This window comes from Podarcis melisellensis (genome assembly GCF_964234715.1).
Source record: "Podarcis melisellensis genome assembly, chromosome: 2".
NCBI classification, from domain to species: Eukaryota; Metazoa; Chordata; class Lepidosauria; order Squamata; family Lacertidae; genus Podarcis; species Podarcis melisellensis.
This window is the reverse complement of record NC_138529.1, coordinates 38989621-39013692: the sequence shown is the minus strand read 5'-3', so window position 1 is coordinate 39013692 and position 24072 is coordinate 38989621. Positions and strand designations below refer to the sequence as shown.

The following is a 24072-nucleotide window of genomic DNA, read 5'->3' as shown; positions in this document are numbered from 1 at the left end:
ATGGATCATGTGGCAAAACCTATAGCAGAGTTACACTGAGTGCAATAATGAGACAAAGGTATTTGCTTTGTCTCCTGCAGCAGCTGCCTGGGTGGTTTCTGTATTGCGGATGAAACTGAGCAGCTTGCTGGTTTTTATCCAGTGGTGAATTAATGTGAGGAAATGATGGTTTTTAATGTTCAGATGCAGCACAGTGAGATTTGCTGCTGTGCTGCTGCTATGCCGGAGACAGGAGAGGCTCTGCAGGGTGGTATAGAAAGGAGGCTGCTATCTGGTTCTCTGGAAAGTTGCCAATAACAGGGAGCTGTGTCTGAGACTGACCTACACCTGTGTCCAAACTGATTTCACAAGCTGAACATAGCCAGTATGGTGTCGTGGTTAGAGTACTGGACTAAGGGAATGCGTATTAAAGATACAAAAATGGATGACTTTCAGAGACGCTGAAGGAAGTTCAAAACAGACACAATTTGTTGTATTTGGGTTAAAATGTATAAAATGTATAACTGGATGAAAATTAATAAAAATTTATTTAAAAAAAAGACCTGGGAGACCAGGGTTTGAATCTCCACTGTGTGACCTTCCAGCCAACCTACTAACTTTTAGCCAACCTACTTCACATGGTTGTTGTGAGGATAAAAACGGGGAGGAGCAAAACCCAGTAAGCCTCTTTGAGCTCTTTGGAGAAAAGGTGGGATGTAATGTAAATGAATAAAACTAGCAAAGGATGTGCAAGTTACTTTACTCCCATCTCCCTCAATGCACTCAGGTGTGTACTCTAGTCAGTCAGAGACTACAGAATAGTCCTTTGACCCTTTGGCTTCTGGACCAGACTTCAGAGAAGATGCTTAGTCACTGGTAGGTTGATCTATATACCAAAAAGTTATCCTGATGAGTTATCTACAGCTGTATCCATTGCTTTAGTGCAGTGGTGGTCCAGTGAAGATAACGGATCCTACCATGTGGCAGAGCAGCTCTCTGCTGAATCTGAAGCCCTATTAACACACCATTACAATGCTGAAACAATTTTTTAAAAATTCCTTCCAGTAGCACCTTAGAGACTTTGTCTGGAAGGAATTTTTTTATTTTGTTTCGACTACGACAGACCAACACGGCTACCTACCCATTACAATGTTGTACACAAAATTTGCAAGGGGATTCTAATGACAGTGGATGCATGGGTAGCAGTGGGCAAATCAGCTCTCAAGTCTATTATTATTATTATTATTATTATTATTATTATTATTATTATTTATGCACCTCCCTGTACCCGGAAGTCTCATATCAGAGCAAGTGTCTCCCCAAGCACACATGTTTAAGAGGCCCAGCCATAGAAGTTTTATAATCTCTCAATAAAATCTCACTTAAGCAAAGTAAACCTTAGGAAAAGTCTCGTAGATTTGCCAGTCAAAGCCTTGTCTGGGACACTCTCTGTGTGCTGGGGCTGCACGTCTGGCTCGTCCCTGAACGTTAGCTTTGATTTCATCCCTGAATAACATAAATAAATAAAAACCCTGAAGCTCATTATTAATAATAGAGCAGTCCTGAAACAAGGAGCTGCACATCTCTGCTCTCTCAAAGTTCTTGCACAGCAGCAGCAGCAGCAGCAGCAGGAGTTCAAAATGCTGTTGCTCCCATCTGTTTGTGTACCAAGACCACAGAGGTAGGCCTCGAGCGAGAAGGAATGCTGCCTGGCAACGCTTTGAAGTTTGGCCTCAAATTTGGGTGACATTTTTTGTTTAGTTTAGTTTCTGTTTGCACTTTGGGGATGAAATAACCTTGATATGTTTTAAATGTATACCCCATACATTCAGCGCTTATGAGCAAAGCCCCAAATCTGTATCACATAAGAAGAAGAAGAAGAAGAAGAAGAAGAAGAAGAAGAAGAAGAAGAAGAAGAAGAAGAAGAAGAACAACAACAACAACAACAACAACAACAACAACAACAACAATAATAATAATAATAATATTTATACCCTGCCCATCTGGCTGGGTTTCCCCAGCCACTCTGAGCAGTTCTCAATCGAATATTAAAAACACACTATTATACCCCACCATTTTTCTCAAGGTGATGTACCTGGTTCTCCCCTTCCTCATTTAATCCCCACAAGAGCCCTGTGAGGTAGGTTAGGCACTTACTAGTCTAAGCTCACCCAGTGTGCTTCATGGCCAAGTGGGGATTTGAACCCTGGTCTCTCTGGTTGGACACTCTGACCACTACACCACACTGCCTCTCTTATATTCCTGGGGTACCACATGGATACATTTAGGATGCAATCCTAAACTTGCTTGCTAGGGAGTAAGTCCTACTGAATGCAACGGGGCTTACTTTTTAGTAAGCCTTCAAGGAATCATAGAATTGTAGAGTTGGAGGGGACCCCAAGGGTCATCTAGTCCAACACCCTGCAATGCAGGAATCTCAGCTAAAGCATCCATGACAGATGGCCATCTAACCTCTGCTTAAACACCTCCAACGAAGGAGAGTCCACCACCTCCCGAGGGAGACCGATAAATAAATTGATTTTATTGCTTTTCTTATATTTAGATCCCGCCATCATGGGACCCAAAGTAGTGTACGTGTGGTCCCCCATCTGAGCACTGACCAAACCCAGAGGTATGGGTGGTCACTTCAATTACCTCGGTGGCAACTGGTGACAGTTTGGGCTGGTAGGGTGTAAGGCAGAGAAACCAACGGCAAGTGGAGTCAATGCCAATGGCAGGCAGAGCTGGCTAATTCTATGTTATGCCCCTTCCCTGCTGAGTTTCCCAAGGGGCAACAGCAAGACTAGAGGAGGAAACTGGCAGGCAGCAACAGCCCCTGCTGTGGTTCTAACTAAGAAGGCAAGCAAGTGGGGGCTGGCTGAGGGCAGGTTGAGGTTGGTGGGGCGCTGCCCCATTTGCCCTAATGGACTAGCCCATGGGTAGGCAAAATAAGGCCCATGGACCGGATCTGGCCCAATCACCTTCTAAATCCGGCCCACGGATGGTCCGGAAATCAGCATGTTTTTACATGAGTATACTGTGTCCTTTTATTTAAAATGCATCTCTGGGTTATTTATGAGGCCTGCCTGATGTTTTCACATGGGTAGAATGTGTGCTTTTATTTAAAATGCATTTCTGGGTTATTTGTGGGGCATAGGAATTTGTTCATCCCCCCCCCCCAAAAAAAATATATAGTCCGGCCCCCCACAAAGTCTGAGGGACAGTGGACCAGCCCCCTGTTGAAAAAGTTTGCTGACCCCTGGACTAGCCTCTCTGGGATTGCAATGTATCTTTTCCCCTTTCCCTAAACATGCATAGGATCAGGACATTAAAATGGATGGATTATTGGTTGTGCATTTAAAGGAGGAAGGAGCTTTTCCCCAGCCCTGCATATGAAATTATGCTCCTTCTCCAAGGTATTGGAACTTTGGACAGGAATCAATAGCTCTGTTTTTGTAAAGGCTTAAAGCTTACAAACAGAATCAAAACACAATAAAATCAGAGCAGTCACAGGAAACAACTATTATTATTTTTTAGTGTTAAAGTGATGGACCAGCTCAAACTTGGTGGCTGCTGCTCCCACATTTTGGAACTCCTTCCCTAGAGAAGTTAGACTGGCCTCTCTCCTTATTGTTCTTCTGCTGGCAGGTTCCAACCTGCTTTGCTGAACTTCAGCTTTGCTGAACTAACTGTTTTCAATGAGGGGGCTAGTGCCGTGCTGTTTTTGTTGTGATTGTCTGCACATTTTCAATAGATCTTATATAGATTTAGTTTTAATTCTGATGTCCAATTGATTGTTTAATGATTGGTTCCCCCCCTCCCCGGCGCACATGTTTTTAGCTGTTATTTTATCTGTAAACTGCTTTGAGTCGCTGTTAGCGTAAAGACAGCGCATAAAACAACAACAACAGGCACTCACAATACACGCTTGCGAGGGCGTCCTTCTGCACACTTTTAGTACTTTGCGGGTATACACCGTGGCAGAACACAGCAAGATACAACAGGCGCTTTTAACTTGCCGATGTTCTAACCTCTGCCCCGCCCCCACTGTATATCCTCAGATCTCTATCATATCTGGAGGACGACACTGTTGGCATAGGTGACACACGATCTTTTCTTTCTCCATTTAAAATGGGCAGTAGGGATGGCCATTGGGGCGCGACAGTTGTTCACAAAGCCTCGTTGCTGCGGGACGAGACGAGTCCCCATGCGCGGGTGACAAGAGCTGCAGGTTCAAGAGAAACCCTCCCTCCTTCCTTTCTCTCTTCCCTTTCCACCTTGCCCCCCTGCCCCGCCCCGCCCCGAGAGGGAATAGAGTTACTAGGCAGCTATTGAGTCCTTAGCGACGCCCGTCCCCGCTTCTCCCCCTCCTTTCCCTTCCACCCTCGTTTGGACCAATGGGAAGTGTTGGAAGGATGCGTGTCACAAAGGGCGAAGGCGGGATAGAAGCCTTGTGTGGGAGGGAAGAGCAGGAAGATGTTTCTCCTGGGCATTGGGGAGCAGCAGCCTGGGTATACTGGAGGCTCCCTCCCCTCCAGCCCGTCCTCTTCTCTTCCTCAGAGCTAACCTGCAGACAGGTGAGTAGCAGGTCTGGAAGCAGTAGGGCAAAGAAGAAGAAGAAGTCTACTAAGGAGCCACCAGCTTCCCAGAACACACAAACTGCCTGGGCAGGACACTTTGCCCCACTGCTCCCTGGCTGTTGCACACTGAGCAAAGAAGTACCTGTAGTCCGAAGATGCTTACCTCACTTTAGGTGCAGGGCCAGTTATCCTCCAAGGAAGGATGGCTTCCTTGGAGACAGGGGGTTGCATCTGCCTGTGGGAAATGAGGGAAAGGGATGGAGAAGCTGGTCAGGAGAAGCAGTCAAAAGAATGTATTCTTGAGCCACCCCAAAATTAATAATAATCCACTGCACAGACCACAAAAGAGCCACTTAGTGTCAATAGGTGGTAAGGATGCTGTGAAAAGGGGAGGGCAGAGGTGTGGAAAGTAATGGGAGGGAAAATAGGATATAGACATATGTAATATTAATTGGGAACAGGGAGTGCTGGGAAACAGCTTTTCATTACCTTTATTGTCAAGTTTAGGTCATGAATAAATGTAGAGGTGTGGGATTTAAGTAACAGAAGGAATATAATTTGCTTAGGTGGGAGGAGGATTTGCTGCTATGTGAACATCTTCACCACTTTCTCCACGTTATTCTGTTTCCAAGACCTGAATATGCGCTGGATGTGACAATGAATAGATCTTAGTGGTTTGCCTGGAATAGAGTAGCAGAGTTCATTTTTTAAAGAAGAATCACACCTCAGCAAAAGCACAATATAAGTGCAGACATTAATCCATTGCACAGTGGGTAGCATTGTGCTCTCATGCTTAGTAATAATAGTTGTAGTTGTAGCAGTATAGTTATTGTTATTTAGATGTCTTAAGCCCATTCTGTTCCCAAATACTGTAATAAAATAATAATGTAAAAAATAAAAGACAAACTCTTTATCAGTGTAAGAACACATCCTCAGTCCGTGCCCAGTGGGGAAAAAATGCATGTTGGAGAAAGAGAAGTAATATTAATGAAGGTTAAAGGGCAGCAGATAACACAGAACAGGTACAACAGGAAAATTACAGTGGATGAAATGTATTGGGAGAGTCTCCAGTTTTCATCATTTCTGACCATTGGTCATGTTGGCTGAGGCTGATGCGTGTTGGAGTCCAGCAGCAACTGAAGGGCCACAGGTTCCACATTCCCAGTTTAAAGGATGGAGTTAGCTTATTAGCAGGTGGTATGAGAGGGCTATTGCAGAGGGAACTGTGTGGTGGAAAGCCCTCAAGTAAACGTGAGAAAAATGCAAAGGGGCCACAACTGCACAATAAGTTTTGTGAAGCAGTAAGGAGCCAGCACAGAATGGAATGTGATAAGAGTTCTCATAAAGAACTCATCCACTATGAGTATGTTAGAACCATTTGTCCTCTATGGGCTTGGAAGACAACCAAGAAAAAGCTGATGAAGGAAATATTTAGGTTGAAAATGAAGGTGTTTTTAAATAACCATCACCCTGCCTGATGAACTTAGAGAGGCATTGCTATATCCACAATCCACTCTTGTAACCAAAGTGAAGGTTACCTCCGCTGAATGGATTATTCTGTGTTTGTTACTGGATTGTGTATTATGTACGCTGAAGTATTTACATTAGATAGCAATGCATATTAGATTTCCACTAGCATACAATTAGGTAAGTGAAAAGGACAATAGACTGCAAGTCAGCTTGCGGTCACTTGAGCCAATAATCTCTCTGTGTGGTTACATTCTCCAAGGTGAGCTTTGAAGATAACTTCAGAAATGTTATTATGCTTTTTTCAAAAGACACTGTCAGAAAGCTCTCCTTGGGTGATCTCTTTTGCTAAGTATATTTGTTGCAAACCAGTGACTTCCATATAATTTCATATATATATATATATATATATATATATGCAGGTTTTGGTGTCCTCGGGTGTCTTCCCGTGTAAAAGTTGGGGTGTCTAGGCGACGTTTCGACGAGGTCTCACTCGTCATCTTCAGGCTGGTGCTTTCGGCTTCTTGTTACTGGAACAGAGCAGGATCTCAGTGTTTGAGTTCCTATAAATACTGTTGAGGGGGTGTGGTGTATAGCCTCCAATGTTCTGGGCAGAGAGGAAGTTCCCAGGCTAGTGTGCCTTTTCTTCTTTTGTTCCTTAATTACTTGAGGGATATCCTGAGTGATTTCTTGAGTGATATCCTGAGTACCACTTAGGTGGGTCATTAGGTGTGGATTAGTTGCTAAAGTCTTTGTGTCTTGACCTCTTGAACTTTGTGAAGAGTTTTTCTGAGAAGATGGCTGTACTGCACTTAGTTGTGCTCTGGCTTGGCTTCGTGTATAGGGGCGAGCTGTGGTTTTGTGGCTTGTGTCAGCCAGATCTGTGTAGGGATTGCAGGGGGGTGCAGCATCCGGAGGTGCCTCCATGGTTTGGCTACTGGATGGTGTCTGTAATTTATCTGTGGAGAGGGTCTGGGTTTGGGTCTGGTGTGGTTGATTGGTGATGGCGTTCTGTGTGCCTCTGGATCTGGTGTCAGTTTTTGTGGGGAGGGCTAATTTCCAGATGTCTGGCAAGCGGGATGTGTCGTCACGCTTGTTCATGTTGTGAGGGTGTTTCTCTATCTCGATGGCTTCCATGATTATTCTCTTGTGGTGATGTTCCATGTTAAAGAGCAATTTGGAATCTGCAAAATTAATTTCGTGTCCTGTTTCTTTCATGTGTTGGAAAAGAGAGGAAGTTTTTTCTTCTTTTTTGACGGCATTCTTGTGTTCTGCGATACGTGCATTTATTCGTCTGTTTGTTTGTCCAATGTACGTGGCTGGGCAGACTTTGCAGGGTATTTCATAGACCGAAATTAATTTTGTGCAGTACAGCCATCTTCTCAGAAAAACTCTTCACAAAGTTCAAGAGGTCAAGACACAAAGACTTTAGCAACTAATCCACACCTAATGACCCACCTAAGTGGTACTCAGGATATCACTCAAGAAATCACTCAAGATATCCCTCAAGTAATTAAGGAACAAAAGAAGAAAAGGCACACTAGCCTGGGAACTTCCTCTCTGCCCAGAACATTGGAGGCTATACACCACACCCCCTCAACAGTATTTATAGGAACTAAAACACTGAGATCCTGCTCTGTTCCAGTAACAAGAAGCCGAAAGCACCTGCCTGAAGATGACGAGTGAGACCTCGTCGAAACGTCGCATAGACACCCCAACTTTTACACGGGAAGACACCCGAGGACACCAAAACCCGCATATATATATATATATATATATATATCCACCTGGTCAAGATTACAGTTGGCTATGCTATGTTGACTTTCCTTTACTATGTCATCACCATCAGTCAGGGCCAACATTGCAGAGCTTGATTTATATTTGTGGTGTACATATGATTTATATGTATATAAATAGTGGGTTTCCCCTGCTAGATATATAGGCAGACTACTCAGAAAGAGCGCCTGTATTGGGATTTGCTTGCAAACGTCTCACTTATTGGATTGTGAAAACAACTGCACATGCACTTTGACACAATGGGCCAGTGCAACTGGCTGTTAACTGGAAGGTTGGTGGTTTGAGCTCACCCAGGGATGGCTGTGGGCTGGATTCCTTCATTGCAGGTGGTGGGACCAGATGACCCTCAGGATTCCTTCCAACTCTTCTCTTCTATTATGATTCTAGGACATGGATTGTGCATAGTAGATGTGGGAGAGAGAATACATTTTGTACCAATTAGCCCTTGGAATTAGCCCAAAATACAGCAAACTATGTGTGGACATCCTTAAGAACAAGGCCCATCTCCTTCAGCATTCTGAATTGAGAAGCAGCTCTGGCTCCAGTTGCTGCACCTCAGCATTCCAGGGTGGGAAATAAAGAAAATCCCACATGCCTGAAACTTCCCCATCTCCCCTTACTTATATTGCTGTCAGGATGCTGTCAGCAGCTCCCAGCTGGTTGCCCAGGAAAGTATAAAGACAAGGAAAAGTTTCTTACAGTCCTTTTTTATTTCAATCTTTACAGAGAGAGGCTATAGAACCCAGCCTCTTGGATAATGGTGTTGGCATGAGTGAATCCCCACCTACCATCTCTCCCATTTCCTCATTCGTCATCCTCATCATCTCCTCTATGGGTGCTGCTAAGTGCCCTCTGTCTTTGAGCTCTCTGCTCTCCTACTTTTAAGGCTCTCCGGGTTCTGGAAGATGGAGGATCTGGAATGCTTTCTAATGACAACGTGTCAGCCAGGTGTTGCTCTGGCTCTCCCATGATTTCCCAACCTCCCCTCTCATCTGTCTCTGAGCTGCGACCTCCCTTAAGCCCCTCTTGTAAATCTATAATGTCTTCCTCTTCCTCCTCCCTGAAAGGGTCAGGATGGGGAGGTGGTCTCCACCATTCCTTCTCTGCCTAGTCCCTGACAACTGCACTCTCTTATCCCACCCCATTGCCCACAATTCCCTCATCTGCAATACTTACGCTTTGTCATTGCTGCATCTATTGTCATTGCCATTGATGCAGTGAGATAACTAGGTAAGAAAGTGACTCATTCAATAACACCTTGTGAACTTCATAGCTGAACGGGGATTTGAACCTGGGTTTCCCACAAACAAGTCTAATAACATGCTACAGTGGGGTCTGTAAGATGGCAGGTGTAAACCCCACTAATGAGACTAGTAGAATAGGCTTGTTAATTCAGTGTCCAAAAGCAAAAGAGGTGCTCTCTCTCTCTCCAGATTAACCCATTCATTTCCTATGAATTTGCATTAAAATTGGGTTCATCATGGGACTGACCACCTTGTTGCAATGGAACTGGACCAGAGGTGTGATTGTCCTCTTTGGAGAAGTTGTTTGTATGAAATGTACCACTTTCTGTTATACCAAGCAAAATGCTGCTATAGTTGGGTGCATAGTGGTAAGAAAAGCAATATATGGGGGTCATGGTTGCTTAGACACTCATAGACATGAACCCTCTCTAGACTACCTGCACAAGTGTTCATTAAATGTGTTTTATTTTTCTAGCTCTTCTTTGATATAGGAAACTTGATTGGATAGACATTTTCAATCATGGAGCTTGTAGGCTCTACCTTGACGGCAACATATGCCCATCCAAGACCAACGCCCTCAAATTTTCTGCCGGCCATCAGCACCATGGCATCGAGCTATAAGAACAGATTCCCTCACTATGCCCTGACCCACAGCTTGAGCCTTCCTTGGAGACCTAGTGCCTATTACAAAGTCGCTGCTATCACTCCAACTTTGGCCCCCTTCTCCAAGAGTTCTCAAGGGCTCACGCCATGCAACATGCTCCCCTATGTTTCCAACAGAACAGCACTCTTCACTAGGTACACTCCCGAAGACTGGTATAGAGCTAACCTAACAAATTTCAAGGAATCAGAGGCATCACGCCACAATGCCGAGAGATTGAGGGTGGACACTTCCCGGATGATTCAAGACAAGGACCAGCAGATAAGGAAAACCCAAACGGAATCAACAAGAAATCTAGGAGAACGAGTCAATGACATCATATTTTGGAAATCAGAGCTCAACCACGAGATTGATGGAATGATTGGGGAGACAAATGCTCTTTCAGATATGAAGAAACGACTTGAAAGAGCCATATTAGAAACAGAAGGGCAACTCCAGGTAAACAGGCAGATGGTGATGATTATTATATTAATACCCCACCCACCTGGCTGGGTTGCAGTAATGTGCAGGTGGTGCTGTGGGTTAAACCACAGAGCCTAGGGCTTGCCGATCAGAAGGTCGGCGGTTCAAATCCCCACAACAGGGTGAGCTCCCATTGCTCAGTCCCTGCTCCTGCCAACCTAGCAGTTTGAAAGCACTTCAAAGTGCAAGTAGATAAATACCTTCCAGCAGGCGTTTCTGTGCGCTGCTCTGGTTCACCAGAAGTGGCTTAGTCATGCTAGCCACATGACCTGGAAGCTGTATGCCTGCTTCCTCGGCCAGTAAAGCGAGATGAGCGCCACAACCCCAGAGTCATCCATGACTGAACCTAATGGTCAGGGGTCCCTTTACCTTTACTTTCAGACTACTAGGGGCCATGTAAACACAGCCATGCAAAACTCTGCTTAGGGTTCACCTGAACCCATTTGAGGTTATTAGGCAACGATCCAAATCATCAGTATATGCTCTCTCTTTTGGCAAATGAGCACACCAGAGCTTAAGAAGCCTGCCTTTCAAACACCGGTACTCCTACTGCATCTATGGCTGGGCTTCGCGGCTGAAGTTCAAGCCGTGCATTTCATAGACATCTGAAGGCAGCCCTGTTTCTGGAAGCTTTTAATGTTTTATGTATTTTTCCTTTATATTTTGTTGGAAGCCGTCCAGAGAGGCTGGGGCAACCTAGCCAGATGGGCAAGGTGTTCTTGTAACAGTGATAAGTTACTGTTCTTGTTTTATTCCATAATATACTACTTTATACCACTTTACATGTTAAAAACAGAGAAAGATAACTTTCACCATTTTTCCCTGTAATGTCAAACAGGTAGCCCAGGAATGTCTGCTTCACCGAGAGAAGAGGATGGGCATTGACCTTGTTCATGATGATGTGGAAAAACAACTAATGACAGTGAGTTGCCCGTTTAGTACATAACATGAAATTTGTAGTTTTTAACTGTGGGCTAGTGGTATGTTGTATAGTAAGTAGCTTTGAACATATATGCAAGTGTTTGTTTATAGCAGGGTTGGGAAGCCTTTGTTCTGTGAGATGCCATTGGACCTCCAATTCCCATCAGCTCCGGCCACCATGGCTAGTGGTCACATATGATGAGAGTTGTGGTCCAGCAGCATCTCTAGAGAACTGCAGGTTCCCCACTCCCAGTTTGTACCCTGACCTTTAAAACAGGGGAGGTCTCGGAGTCTTAAATGTGGTCTGCACAAGGCCAGATTTAGGTTTGATGAGGCCCTAAGCTATTGAAGGTAATGGTGCCCTTTTAAATGTCCAGCTGTCCTTCGTCAACAACAAATTGTCACTGTTTTTTGTGTTGAATATATGCTATATGGTAATTTATGGACCTAATAGGTATCTAAATCCATTTTATTTGTTTTTATCTTATATTTTGGAAATGTACATCTAGATTTTTTTCCTTTAAATTCTTTTGGGGGCCCCAAGAGAGTGGGGCCCTAAGCTATAGCTTGTTTAGCTTATACGTAAATCCGGCACTGGGTCTGCACGGTGCTGTCCTTGTCATCTCTTTCTGCAGCTGTAAACAATACTGTGGCAGAGAGGAGGAGCATTTCAGTGTACTTCACGTAAGTGCTTGTCTTCAGGGTCAGGAGCAGGTACAGAATAAAAAATCCAGGAATATCCACATCAAGCCTTTGCTGGCTACACAGAGGTAACTTCAAACTGATACACATTGACCTCAGCCATTGAAAGTTGAGAAGTGGGGGCATATGAGAAATAAGTGTAACATCCTATTACAAGGAATAAATGCACAGCGAGTATATTGCTATAGTGCTGCATGTTGAAATATATTTTTAGTAGAAAGGCAACTAGTCTGGAAATGGAGGACAGCAAAGTACTGCCTTGGCAGTCCACCATCTGAATCAGTTCAGCAGCAGCCTGCCTGTGATTTATTTTTGTTCTTCCATTAGTTCCTGGATAGTATTTAGGAACCTCGCTGGAGCCATATCAGGCAGGAAGTTTCCCAAGAACAGTTTTGTATTTATCAATGCTAACCTGGATGTGCCTCCCAGCCTTGCTTTCCATGGTACATCCTGCCTCTTTGTCTTCCTGTATTTGCGCTGCCTTCTCTCCAGTGTTTGCTTCTTCATCCACTACCACTAGTGTTCCTTGCCACATGAACTGTCTGCTTATCTTGCATTTTCTTCCTCATATGTAAAGACTGTGACATGTTTCCCCTGTGATTTGTCCTATAATTACTGATTCCCCTCAAACATACATGCATACAGTGCTAGCCCTGCTTAAGAGCACTGAGCTCAGATTCTGGATCAGGAACTTCTCAATGTAGCTCAGTTCTGGCCCACCCCTGCTGACTATTGAGGTAAGGTAAAGGTAAAGGTACCCCTGCCCGTACGGGCCAGTCTTGACAGACTCTGGGGTTGTGCGCCCATCTCACTCTATAGGCCAGGGGCCAGCGCTGTCCGGAGACACTTCCGGGTCATGTGGCCAGTGTGACAAAGCTGCATCTGGTGAGCCAGCGCAGCACACGGAAACGCCGTTTACCTTCCCGCCAGTAAGCGGTCCCTATTTATCTACTTGCACCTGGGGGTGCTTTCGAACTGCTAGGTTGGCAGGCGCTGGGACCGAGCAACGGGAGCGCACCCCGCCGCGGGGATTCGAACCACTGACCTTTCGATCGGCAAGCCCTAGGCGCTGAGGCTTTAACCCACAGCGCCACCCGCGTCCCACTGAGCTCAGATTCTGGATCAGGAACTTCTCAATGTAGCTCAGTTCTGGCCCACCCCTGCTGACTATTGAGGTGCTTCAGGTCTTCTGCATGGTGTTCGCTTCATCACAACATTTCCCTGCAAGAAAGGTAATTGGGCAATGCAGAGTCCCTTCTCACAATGTTATTTTAAAATCCTGCGTCACCTCCCATGATCATCAATGGAAGATTTCACACTGACGTCAATAACAGCAGCACCAGCCCATTCCAATGTCCATTTCCAAGCCATCAATGTTCCTGCCACTCTGTCCAGAGCACAAATTTTGTTCCCTTAGAAATAGCACCGGCCAAGCCCTACTGTCATTTGTTCCAAGGTGCTTATTAGCTCATGAAAGCAAGCAACCTACAGCACAGCTGGATGCCACAAGCTATCTGGAGGATGCTGTCATCCAAAGGAAATAAGGAGTTTCCAATAGGGAGCGCCACATGGAAAAATCCAGTCCTTGGGAGCTGCCTGTTTCTTCATTTGCCAGAGCCAAGGCATGTGGGTATCAGGAGAGCTTCAGACATTAAATGTGTTTCTGGAAACCAAAGTCAAGCAAAATTGACTCTGGTTTGCTGAGAATGTATCACAGACAATTAGACAAATTCATAGACAATAAGGCTGCCAAAGGCTACTAACCATGATGATGGTTCTATTCCCAATGTTGCAAGCAGTATGCTTCTAAATACCAGGTGCTAGAAACCACAGAAGGGGAGAGTACTGCTGCACTCAGGTCCTGCTTGCAGGTTTCCTGGGAGCATCTGGTTGACTGCTGTAAAAATAGGATGCTGGACTAGATGGACCAATAGCCTGATCCTACATAAGGACTGTTCTTATGTTCTTAAGTGGATAGAAAAGGAAGAAGCATGTGTGCAAGGTTCTCTACCCTGTACTAACCACCACTGCTCAGGACAGATCTATAGGCTAGTTTGCTCATTCACCTTTTGTAACAAACCCTGGATTGGTTAAAGTTTGGATTTCTTTGCACAGTCAAGAAATTGGCCATGCCCAATGAATTAAAAATGAGAAGCAGAATCACTTTCATCACTCCTGTTTTGGGGACCAAGCCTTCTGTATGAACAGATAGCAAATGGCCCATCTGTCTTGTCACATTAGCGTTAAAATTACTAGCCTTAATTTATATGTTGAATTTCTGGCAAGCTTCTCAAAGCAACTTACAACATGTATGCTCAGGGATATAAAATATCATGAAATGCAATTATTATACAATGTAAAGGGTGAAAAGAAATTAAACATGGCAAGAGTTAAAATTAGAAAGCTCTAGTCAGTTATTATAAGGGACGCGGGTGGTATTGTGGTCTAACCCATTGAGCCTTGGGCTTGCCGATCAAAAGGTCAGCAGTTCAAATCCCCACGATGGAGTGAGCTCCCATTGCTTGGTCCCTGATCCTGCCAAACTAGCAGTTTGAAAGCATGCCAAAAAGTGCAAGTAAATTAATAGGTACCACTCCGGCGGGAAGGTAAACTGCATTTCTGTGTGCTGCTCTAGTTTCACCAGAAGCGGCTTTGTCATGCTGGCCACATGAGCCGGGAAAACTGCGGAGCAGACAAACGCCGGCTCCCTTGGCCTGTAAAGCGAGATGAGCGCCGCAACCCCAGAGTTGTTCACAACTGGACTTAACTGTCAGGGGTCCCTTTACCTTTACCTAGTCAGTTATTGCAAATATCAAGGGGGGAACGGCTCTCCAGTCCAAAAGAATACTTCTGATGACTCAAGTTATTCTGAGCGTGCAGTGGTCTTAAGAAGGCCTTGTATTGCCAGTCTGCAAATTGAGGCTTTTGCGGAAGGGAATTCGAAAATATGAATCCCTGCAGTGCCCACCTACCAATCTGACCCAACAAATAGAAAGGAATTTTCGTTGGTCCTTTCCAAACAATCTTAAAAGAGAGGACACTTACTCTTTTACTGGAACAGGGATAGCCAATGTGATGCCCTGCAGATGTTGCTGGACTTCAGCTCCCAGTTGCTCAGCTAGTATGTCCAATGGTCAGTGATGATACAGTTTTGTATTCCAGCAACACCTGGAGGGCACAACATTGATTACTCCTGTGCTAATAGAATGGCAAACTACTAACCATCTTGTATTGCATTTTCTTCCGATGCTTGAGGAGGCCATAAAGGAGTGGATTTTAAAACTGTAATTCACATTATCCTTCATTAATCAAGGGAAATATTGACAGGATTTTTTGCTATTGTAACTTGATCAGGAGGTTGACGTCATCCTATCATGCCAAGAGAGAATGAGAAGATACCTGGGTAAGACAGCGGCCCAACTTGCGTAAGGAAAATTTTAATCTCCACCTTTCTCAAAAGATCTTTAAAAACAAATTTTGATGCAAGCGCCTCATCCATTTTCCCTGTAGTGCAACTCGAGGGGGAGAAAAGTCTCCAATATGCTTCTTGGCCTTTTCATTCAACAAGACCAGAAAGAAACCAAATGTCTAGGAGAGTTACAAAATTGCCTTCTAAACATACATACTAAAAGGCAGATGTGCAAGATTAAAGATGACCCTGGAAGTTAGCTTTTTACCTAGGGGGATAATGGAAATTCCCTATGGGACAACAGCTTGCCAAATCCAGTGTGCATGCCACCTTATAGAAACAGGGACCTAAAAGAATGTGAAACTATGGTTTACAAAGCTGGCTTGGTTCCATTAACCATAGTGAAGATTAACCACAGTTTTAGGGTTCAGACATAACACTTAACTGTTTAATGGAAGCAGAAGCTTTTCATCTCTTCCATGTAGCTGTGCCAGAGGGGTTGCACAAACCCAGGGCTCACGGGCTTGTACTCATCACACTAAGCTTAGTTTTGCATGATGTCTGAATCCAGCCAGTCAGAAGGGATAGATATAGCAGAGAGAAAGGCAAGGGAAATCAGGACAATAAATAATCTCCAACAGCCCAAAGAGCTACCCCGATAGCAGCGCACAGATTTGATCCAGATGTCTCTGCACATATACTGAACTTGTTAAGTTTTACAAGAGACATCTGCCTCTCGTTGCTAAAGTGAACTGCTTTTCAACATTCCCAATCATGGTTACTGTTGAAAAAAGTGAAGTGCAAAAATACAGATTTTTTAAAATATTCATATCCTGCTCCTAGATGGGACTCCCAGTGGTCTCCCATCCAGATTACTGAAGCTTGTTTTAGTTCAATATAAAGCAGCTGATGTTCTCCTTCATCAGGCCCATATTTTTTAAAAATGATATAGATACCATAAAATTAGTCAACAAGTTTTAACTATCCACTGTATCTACCCTACAAAGTACAACATTTTCTAATTCAAAAATTCACATTCTGGAGTGTTGGATTAGTGGTTTTCACAACAAACACATATTATGCAGACACCACACACACTTATGCTGAAAAGCTGATTAGGCCAGGGTTGCTAGATGTGCGTACACAGTGGGTACATGTGTGTATGCGCATCACATGTGTGCTTGTGCTTGCTGCAGCATTTGCAATTTCATCTGTGCCAAATATCCACCCACATGCAACTTTGGTATGAAACTGGCACTTCGGTGGAATTGAAATGTTTGGCTTTATGATGATGTAAAAGGGGGGAGAGGGGAGCCTTGGGTCTATGAGGGTGAATGCAGACCTCCAAGCCTCTCTATCTTGCCTTCTGGAGTCCCCCCCCAGTCCCCCCCCCCACTCCTCAGCCGCCCACCCCTACTGCACCCACCTGGAGCACTTCTTCCTGGCTTGTATGTATCCTTGCTCTCTGATAATGCTTCCCTGGATGGAGGACAGATAAGGCCGAGTGTAAAGATACCAGCCTACTGCACAAAGCTAACATTTACACTCATTGCTCTCTCAACCTTTGGCCCCACCCACCCATGGGCATGTGGCCCCCCGAAGGGAAAGTGGTCCTCAGTCTCAAGAACGTTCCACACCCTTGCCATAAAGCCACTTCAAAGCGAGCTTCTTTGGCTCAGCCCTAGTAATAATGTATGGAATCGTCTTCAGTTCTTCTTCCTGAATGGTCAGTGTCAGTGACCATTCAGACACTGCATGAGATGTTAACTTCTTTACAGAAGATTTACTGTCTATAGAGAAACCATGTCTATGTTCCAAGTGCAAAATGTGCTGTCTCTACAGGAGATGAATGCATGGTATAAGGCCAGGATTATAACCTCTGGCTTCTGCCCTAGTACACATGTTGATGATGTACGCAGTCAGTTCTGCCAATACAATACTGGAGTTCTTTATCATAGGAATGCCATAAACATGAAGTAAGGATTTAAAACTGAACATCTTACCATTGTCATGAAAGTGAAATAGAAGGTTGAGAAGGTGGTCTCGGGGTGTGGGTGTGTGGCTATTTATGTTGTAAATACTCAGGTTCTTTTCCCTTGAGCATCTTTTGACCCATTTTATTACAGAGCCAATAGAGCAGCCCAGCATGAACTGGAGAAAGACCTGAGTGACAAGCAGGCAGCTCAACGAATCGATGACAAGTGCCACCATCTCAGGAACACATCGGATGGCATTTCCTTTTATCGAGGCGTCGAGCGAGTTGATGCCACGTAAGTATCACCTGGAGCTTGGCGTACAAGCACCAGATCTAGCCGCAGAAGGCATGCCAACAGAAACAAGGATTGTGCTACAGCTGACATTGGGCGATGTCAGGTTTCCTCTGATGCCTCATCCATGAAGACCATCACCTGATACAGATGATAACACATGTGTGTTTGAGCCCCAAACTAGTTTGGGAGCATAGAACTGTAGAGTTGGAAGGGACCCTGAGGATGATCTGGTTCGACCCAGGAATATGCAGCTGTCCCTTACAGGGATTGAACCTGCAACCTTGGTGTTATCAGCAACCATGCTCTAACCAACTGAGCTGTCTTAAGCAATCATCTGTTATTCACTCTATTTCCAAAGATTAGGCTGTAAGTGCTGTTGCATATGGCACAATCCATGCACAAGAGGGGAGGTATCAGTAGGCTTGGGATAGCCCCAGGTTTGCAGAAGGGTGGGGTGGAAGCTAAGGTGAGGTGAAGAAAACCTCAAGCAGCCCAGTAAAAACTGAGCCTGCTCAGTAGCCACAGAATGCTGGCTGGCTGTTGCGGGTGTGGAGGCAAATAGTGGGTGGGAGGGGAAATGGAATGGAGACACAAATGCAACGTTAGTGTTTCTGGCTTCTGCTTCTTTTTCATTTAAACCCCTTTCCCTCCCTATTTCCCATCCCGAATTCCAGAAGTAATCTAAAAAGATGCTCCAGAATTAGCATCCAGAAAATCTATTTAAAAGCAGTTACACTTGTTTAAAAAACACACCAAAAGTCCAACTAGTACTCGTGGAAATGTTAAAACATGCAATATATTGCCAATGTAGCTGGTATTCCTTCTGCATCCTCCAGGCTTTATTATTTCAGGAAGTCCCATGCAAACGATGTGTACAAACTCTTTTGTTTGTCTCTTTTTGTGCTTTCCCAGGATTTCTGTGCCAGAATCCTGGGCCAAGTTTACTGATGATAACATTATGCGCTCCCAGAGCGAGCGGGCTGCCTCCGGCAAACTCAGGGATGATATTGAAACGCTGCTCGTGACGACTGCCAATGAGATGTGGAACCAATTCAACAAAGTGAATGTCGCCTTTACCAACCGCATCTCTGAAACGGCTGATGCCAAAAACAAGATCCAGGCCCATCTGGCTAAGGTGGGATTCATTTCCAAACTTTCGGTTTGGGGTTAACTGCCTTCCCCTGCCTGCTTGCATGAATTGCCTGGAGCTAAGCCAATGTTAGGGATGCGGGTGGCACTGTGGGTTAAACCACAGAGCCTAGGACTTGCCGATCAGAAGGTCAGCGGTTCGAATCCCCACGACGGGGTGAGTTCCCTGCTCCTGCCAACCTAGCAGTTCGAAAGCACGTCAAAGTGCAAGTAGACAAATAGGGACCGCTCCTGCGGGAGGGTAAGCGGCGTTTCCATGTGCTGCTCTGGTTTGCCAGAAGCGGCTTAGTCATGCTGGCCACATGACTGTACGCCGGCTCCCTCGGCCTGTAGAACGAGATGAGCGTGCAACCCCAGAGTGGGTCACGACTGGACCTAATGGTCAGGGGTCCCTTTACCTTTGCCTTTAAGCCAATGTTGCGCCCCCAGATGTGGCTGGACTACAACTCAAGACATCCAAAACTGTCGGCCAGGCTGGCTGGGGTTGGTGGGAGTCCAAATCCGACACCAAGACTGCACCTGATTGGCTACTGTTGCTTGTAGCACACACCACAGCCTTCTCCAACCTCCTGCAGATCTGCTACAAATCCTTGATTCTATGTGCCCAGCACTGAAAGCACAATAAATTGCATAGGAATTGCATGATGCCTTCACAAGGCATCCCCCACACCTGTGCAAAAGTGTATACACACAGCAGCTAGGGCTGCAGATGCATAGCCCTGAACAATAAGCTATCATTGTACTGAGCAATTTTGGGTGGGGAGTAAGAAGACTAAATCCAGCCTTTCCTCCACTACTCCTCCAAAATATCAACATGATTCCTGCTTATTTTACAAGGCACTTTTCAAATGGATTTATGTTTTGTGTCCTATTTTATGGATTAAGGCAGCATTTGAGTGTGGCGTTGTCGTTAGAGTGTAGAATTGGGAAGATCTGGGTTAAAATTCCAACTCAGCCACGAAACTCAATGGGTGCTGTTTAGTCATTCCCTAGTTGTCAGACTAACATATCTCACAGGGTTGTGCTGGGAATAAAATTGTTGTCCGGAGAGGGGGGGATATGTGCTGCTTGGTTAAATGTATGGTACACTTACCTGGGAGCAAGTCCCATTAAACTCAGTGGGGCTTAGACATGCACAGGATTGCATTTTTTATTACTTGAATTTCACTATAAAAAACAACCTTTTTCCGGAATAGAAAGGAGTACTGTCCAGTCTGTTGAGGGGTTCTGTAATCTTCTGGTTCTCTGTATTAGCAGGGGCAGCCAAATGGTACATTCTTCTTGTTAAATTATGGATCTTGCTCCCACAATAAATAGGGATGACCACCAACTTAAATGGCTTTGAAAGGGCCTCGGACAAATTGCAGGAGGATAAGGCTATCAATGGCTGATCGTCACTATGTCTATGGTTTATCTCCACTGTTGGAAGCAGTATCCCAGTTGCTGATTAACAACAGCAGGAGTCTTGCTTGTGGGCTTCCCACATGCATGTTTTTGGCTACTGTAAGAACAGGATGCTGGACTAGATGGGCCATTGGCCTGATCCAGACGGACTTTGACAGCTACATGCTGAAAATATATTTAAAGGGAGACAGCAACACTTGGTGAAGGTCCTCCCTTTTTCCCCTGAGTGAGCAAAGTGAGATAATGAATTGATGTGGCTTTTCTACAGTAATTACATTGTTTAATCTCAGAAACATAGAGCTGGAAAGAGTCCATAGAGAGTTCATGCCTTGAAGAAGGACTCCTCCCCCACAACATGGGGGTTGTGGGAGAGTGGAAGAAGAAAAAAACCCCACATATTTTTAAACCTCCAATGTTGAAGAATCCATAGTCTCTCCAGGCAACTTTTTCCATAGTAAATCTGTTATTGCAATTAAAAAGTTCTTCTTGAATGTTCAACATAAATCTTCTCTTTCATCCTTTCCTGAGAAGCACAATATTTGTTTTTTCTTGTTCCCCAGTCTTCTTTCTGGTCAGCTAAACATGCCATATTCTTTCACTCGGTCCTCAAAAGAACTCTTCTCCAAGCTATGGGCATAGCCAGGATTTTTGTTAGTGGGTGCAGAACCTCAGATTTGTATTGAGAAAACAGATTGGGGCAGACTGTTCCATGCTGTATCTTTCTTGAGATGAGTATCCTCATTATTCTTGGGGATCCACTGCTTTTAGAGAGTTATTCAAGGGGCTTTCAGATGGAAGACCATTGAGTCAATGAGTCACTGCACTAAGTCTGGCAACTCTATTGAGTCAACACACCAGCTTCTGGATGGATTCAGGTTTTATTACAGAAGTGCAATAATAATAAAACATGCAGTGGGGGAAATCTCTACTAATGTGCATTCTGTATTTAAGACAGGAAGACATTTGTTGTTGGGTTTTCAACCCCCTTATTCCTCCAACTTGCAGACTCTACAAGAAATCTTTGAGACAGAGATGACCATAGAAGCACTTCGTAAGGCCATCAAGGACAAAGGGTGTTCCTTGAAGGTTGCCCAAACACGTCTGGATGAGCGCTTGCGTAGACCCAACATAGAACTCTGCCGGGACTCTGCCCAATTACGGTAAGCAAAGGCAGCCATCTTGCTTCCTTGTGGGGAAGGCAGGAATGTGATGCTGTTTGATGAGTCTCATAAATTGCTACAGCCTTCCATACCCTTTGAAAATAGGAACATAGGAATCGGCCACATACTACAGTACAGGAAAATTGTTCATCTTACCCAGTATTATATCTTCTGACAGACAGTGGCACTCCAAGAGATCTTTCCCATCACTTCATCCTTTTAACTGCAGGCACCAGAGACTAAACTTGTGGCAATCCTGCATGCAGAACATGTGCTCTGCCACTGAGCTGCAGTCCCTCCCTTAAGTAACCAGCCCTACCAGCTCTCCTTTGATGTCTACAGTCTTTTACACCTAGAGGCATCAAGGGTCCAGCCACACATTTGGATGAAGCGCATTCATAAATCATCTGTAGATGAATTAGCTCCCTGGGCTTATGTTAATAGTGCAATGACCTTCCACAAGGCCTTTGTACCTTCTCAGGAAACTTGTTGGAATAGTTTCCTTCTTCCTCTGCTGGAAACAAAGCAGTGAAACAAATTCTCCATCTGCTCTGGTGTGGTCTTGGGCCATTATGACTGTCCCCTGCTGTGCAATGTTGAAGGTATCATCAATGCTCACCAATATCCACAGGAACTTCAATCACACATCTCTTCGCATGAGATGGGTCCTATTGCTAAGAATTAAAATGCTAGATTGTTTTGTGTTTGTTTTCTGGAAACAACGAATCCTCTTGGACAGATGATGAAGGAGTATATTTACTCACATCATCTGTGAAAGCCAGCATATTTTCCTGCAGAAGTCCAGTTTGGTCCTGGGCCAAACAAGATGTAATGCACGTAATTTCATGCAGTGTTACCCCAACAACACTTGCTTTAAACAGTAAATGCTGCTTCTGGGGAGAGACATGATTGGACTGGATCAGTGGTAAGAGACTGAGAGGGGTGCTTACGCTTTTCCAAACCAGTGATTTTGCAACTTTCCTTTTTGTTATATGCACTTGTATGTCTCTAAAGTAACCCTTATATCTTCACTTGCCATTAATTCAGCCAGCAAAGACGACTAGTCCTCTGAACTTACTTGTCTATTTCAGGCATAGGCAAACTTGGCCCTCCAGATGTTTTGGGGCTACAACTCCCACGACCCCTAGCTAACAGGACCAGTGGTCAGGGATGATGGGACTTGTATTCCCAAAACGTCTGGAGGGCCGAGTTTGCCTATGCCTGGTCTATTTCATCACATTTGTGTGTGTGTGCATGCACAGACCAGGAAGACATTAATCGGACCCATACTCTGCAATTGATGTAGGGAGACACGTAGGGTTAGATCCTGTCTAAGGCTGCAATTCCACCTTCTTTCCCCTATTTTGATGGCTAGGTAGTGGTGGTTAGGATGCAGTGCAGTTACCCCTCTACCAGCTGGATAAAAGCACAGCTCCAAATGGAACAACACTGTTGGAGCTGATGCAGCAAAAAGGGGGGGCGCCCCACCTTAACATTTCTGCACTTCCCTAACCCTTCCTAGAGTTGCTCTTCTAGTTACAAAGATTTATGTTAACTTCCTTAGTTGATTTAAGTGAGGCCTGTGAGCATCTAACTTATTCTGGATCTAACCCAGAGCCAGAAGATGCAAGCGCATATTCAGGTTATCCTGACTTTCTGACTGGTTAGGTATTGTGAATGAATTCTAGATCAGCTGGTTCCATCTTATATAGCAGTAACAAAGAACGACTGTTTCTTCTTGCACATTTCCTCTGACCTCCTTGGACCGGCCACAGCTGGAGACAGGAAACAGGGCTAAATGGATTGTTCGTCTAAACCAACATTGGTATTCTAAGGTTCACTAACTGGAAACAAATGGGCCTCACCTTAGAGTGCCCCCTTGGCACATTGAGTGCTTTTATTTACCTTTCATTTATTCACCACTCTTTAATTTGTGAATTCTGCTGGGTTTTGCCTACTCACATTAGTTGTCAGAGGAATGTGAACCCCATAAAAAAAACACACACACACTGACAAACCAGAATGCCAAAATGAGAACAGGAAACCACAGCTTTCCATTCTTTCTTTTTTTTCTCTTTCCCCCCTAAGTGGTACAGCCTGTCGCATGGACTTATTCCGTAATTCACTCTAAAGTTTTGTCTTGCTCATTTCATGGGGGAAAGGACTATTTACGACTTTGCTAAAAAGTACTGTGCTCGCTCCCTAATGGAAAGAGAGCCTGCTGAGCACTATCCTGAGCAAGGAGATCACAACTATTTTATTTTGTATTGAATGCCACCAAGAAGCAGGTGGAAGATTCACTAGCCAACCCCTCCAGGGGTTGTTGAATTACAGCTCCCATCACCCCTGACCACTGGCCATGCTGACTGGGGATTTGGAGTCCAACAACATCTGGAGGGTACCAGTGTGGCTAGAAACATGGAAGGAGGACTCCCTAGAAAAATGGAAAGTGGAGAACTTGCTAACATTCTTTCTTATGTTCCATGCAGCCTTGTGAACGAAGTGTATGAAATTGATGACACCATCCAGGACCTTCAGCAGAGGCTAAGAGATGCAGAAGATACGCTCCAGGCACTGGTTCACACCAAAGCCACTCTAGAACATGACCTGGCTGTCAAAGCAAATACGCTCTTCATTGACCAGGAGAAATGCATGGGGATGAGGAAGACCTTCCCCAACACACTGAGGCTGGTGGGATATACATAGGCTGGAGCTAACCCTCAAGACATTGCGTGGGGGGATGGGGAATTACTAAAGAAGTATGCCTAGGGGAGGTTTGCTCTGTTGCACTTTTATGAAATTTTGAGGTGTTTATTTTTGAAGATATGACTATATTTTCATTTATTAAAGCATGCTCTGCACATGAA

At 44.7% G+C, this 24072-nt stretch overlaps 1 protein-coding gene across 2 annotated transcripts; it reads left to right on the top strand.

The window, feature by feature from the left end:
* Nucleotides 1–3949: 3949 nt before the first annotated feature.
* On the top strand, nucleotides 3950–24072 carry TEKT3 (tektin 3). 2 transcript variants are annotated; one of them, XM_081895367.1, is made up of 8 exons: nucleotides 3950–4078; nucleotides 9543–10166; nucleotides 11029–11112; nucleotides 15168–15238; nucleotides 17349–17492; nucleotides 18405–18627; nucleotides 21051–21205; nucleotides 23695–24072. In XM_081895367.1, exons 2-8 carry the CDS (start codon nucleotides 9588–9590, stop codon nucleotides 23909–23911), a joined length of 1473 nt encoding a protein of 490 aa, XP_081751493.1. In that variant the 5' UTR covers nucleotides 3950–4078; nucleotides 9543–9587; the 3' UTR covers nucleotides 23912–24072. The 2 variants fall into 2 exon arrangements, with proteins under 2 accessions (XP_081751493.1, XP_081751492.1); XM_081895366.1 differs by lacking the exon at nucleotides 3950–4078 and adding an exon at nucleotides 4398–4556.

What these genes read in the sequence shown, in the direction of transcription:
- TEKT3 (XM_081895367.1), top strand. Translation starts at nt 9,588, where the DNA reads ATGGAGCTTGTAGGCTCTACCTTGACGGCAACATATGCCCATCCAAGA. An exon ending in GTCGAGCGAGTTGATGCCAC is followed by an intron (nt 17,493 to 18,404) that starts GTAAGTATCACC and finishes GTGCTTTCCCAG; the next exon opens with GATTTCTGTGCCAGAATCCT. An exon ending in TCCAGGCCCATCTGGCTAAG is followed by an intron (nt 18,628 to 21,050) that starts GTGGGATTCATT and finishes TCCAACTTGCAG; the next exon opens with ACTCTACAAGAAATCTTTGA.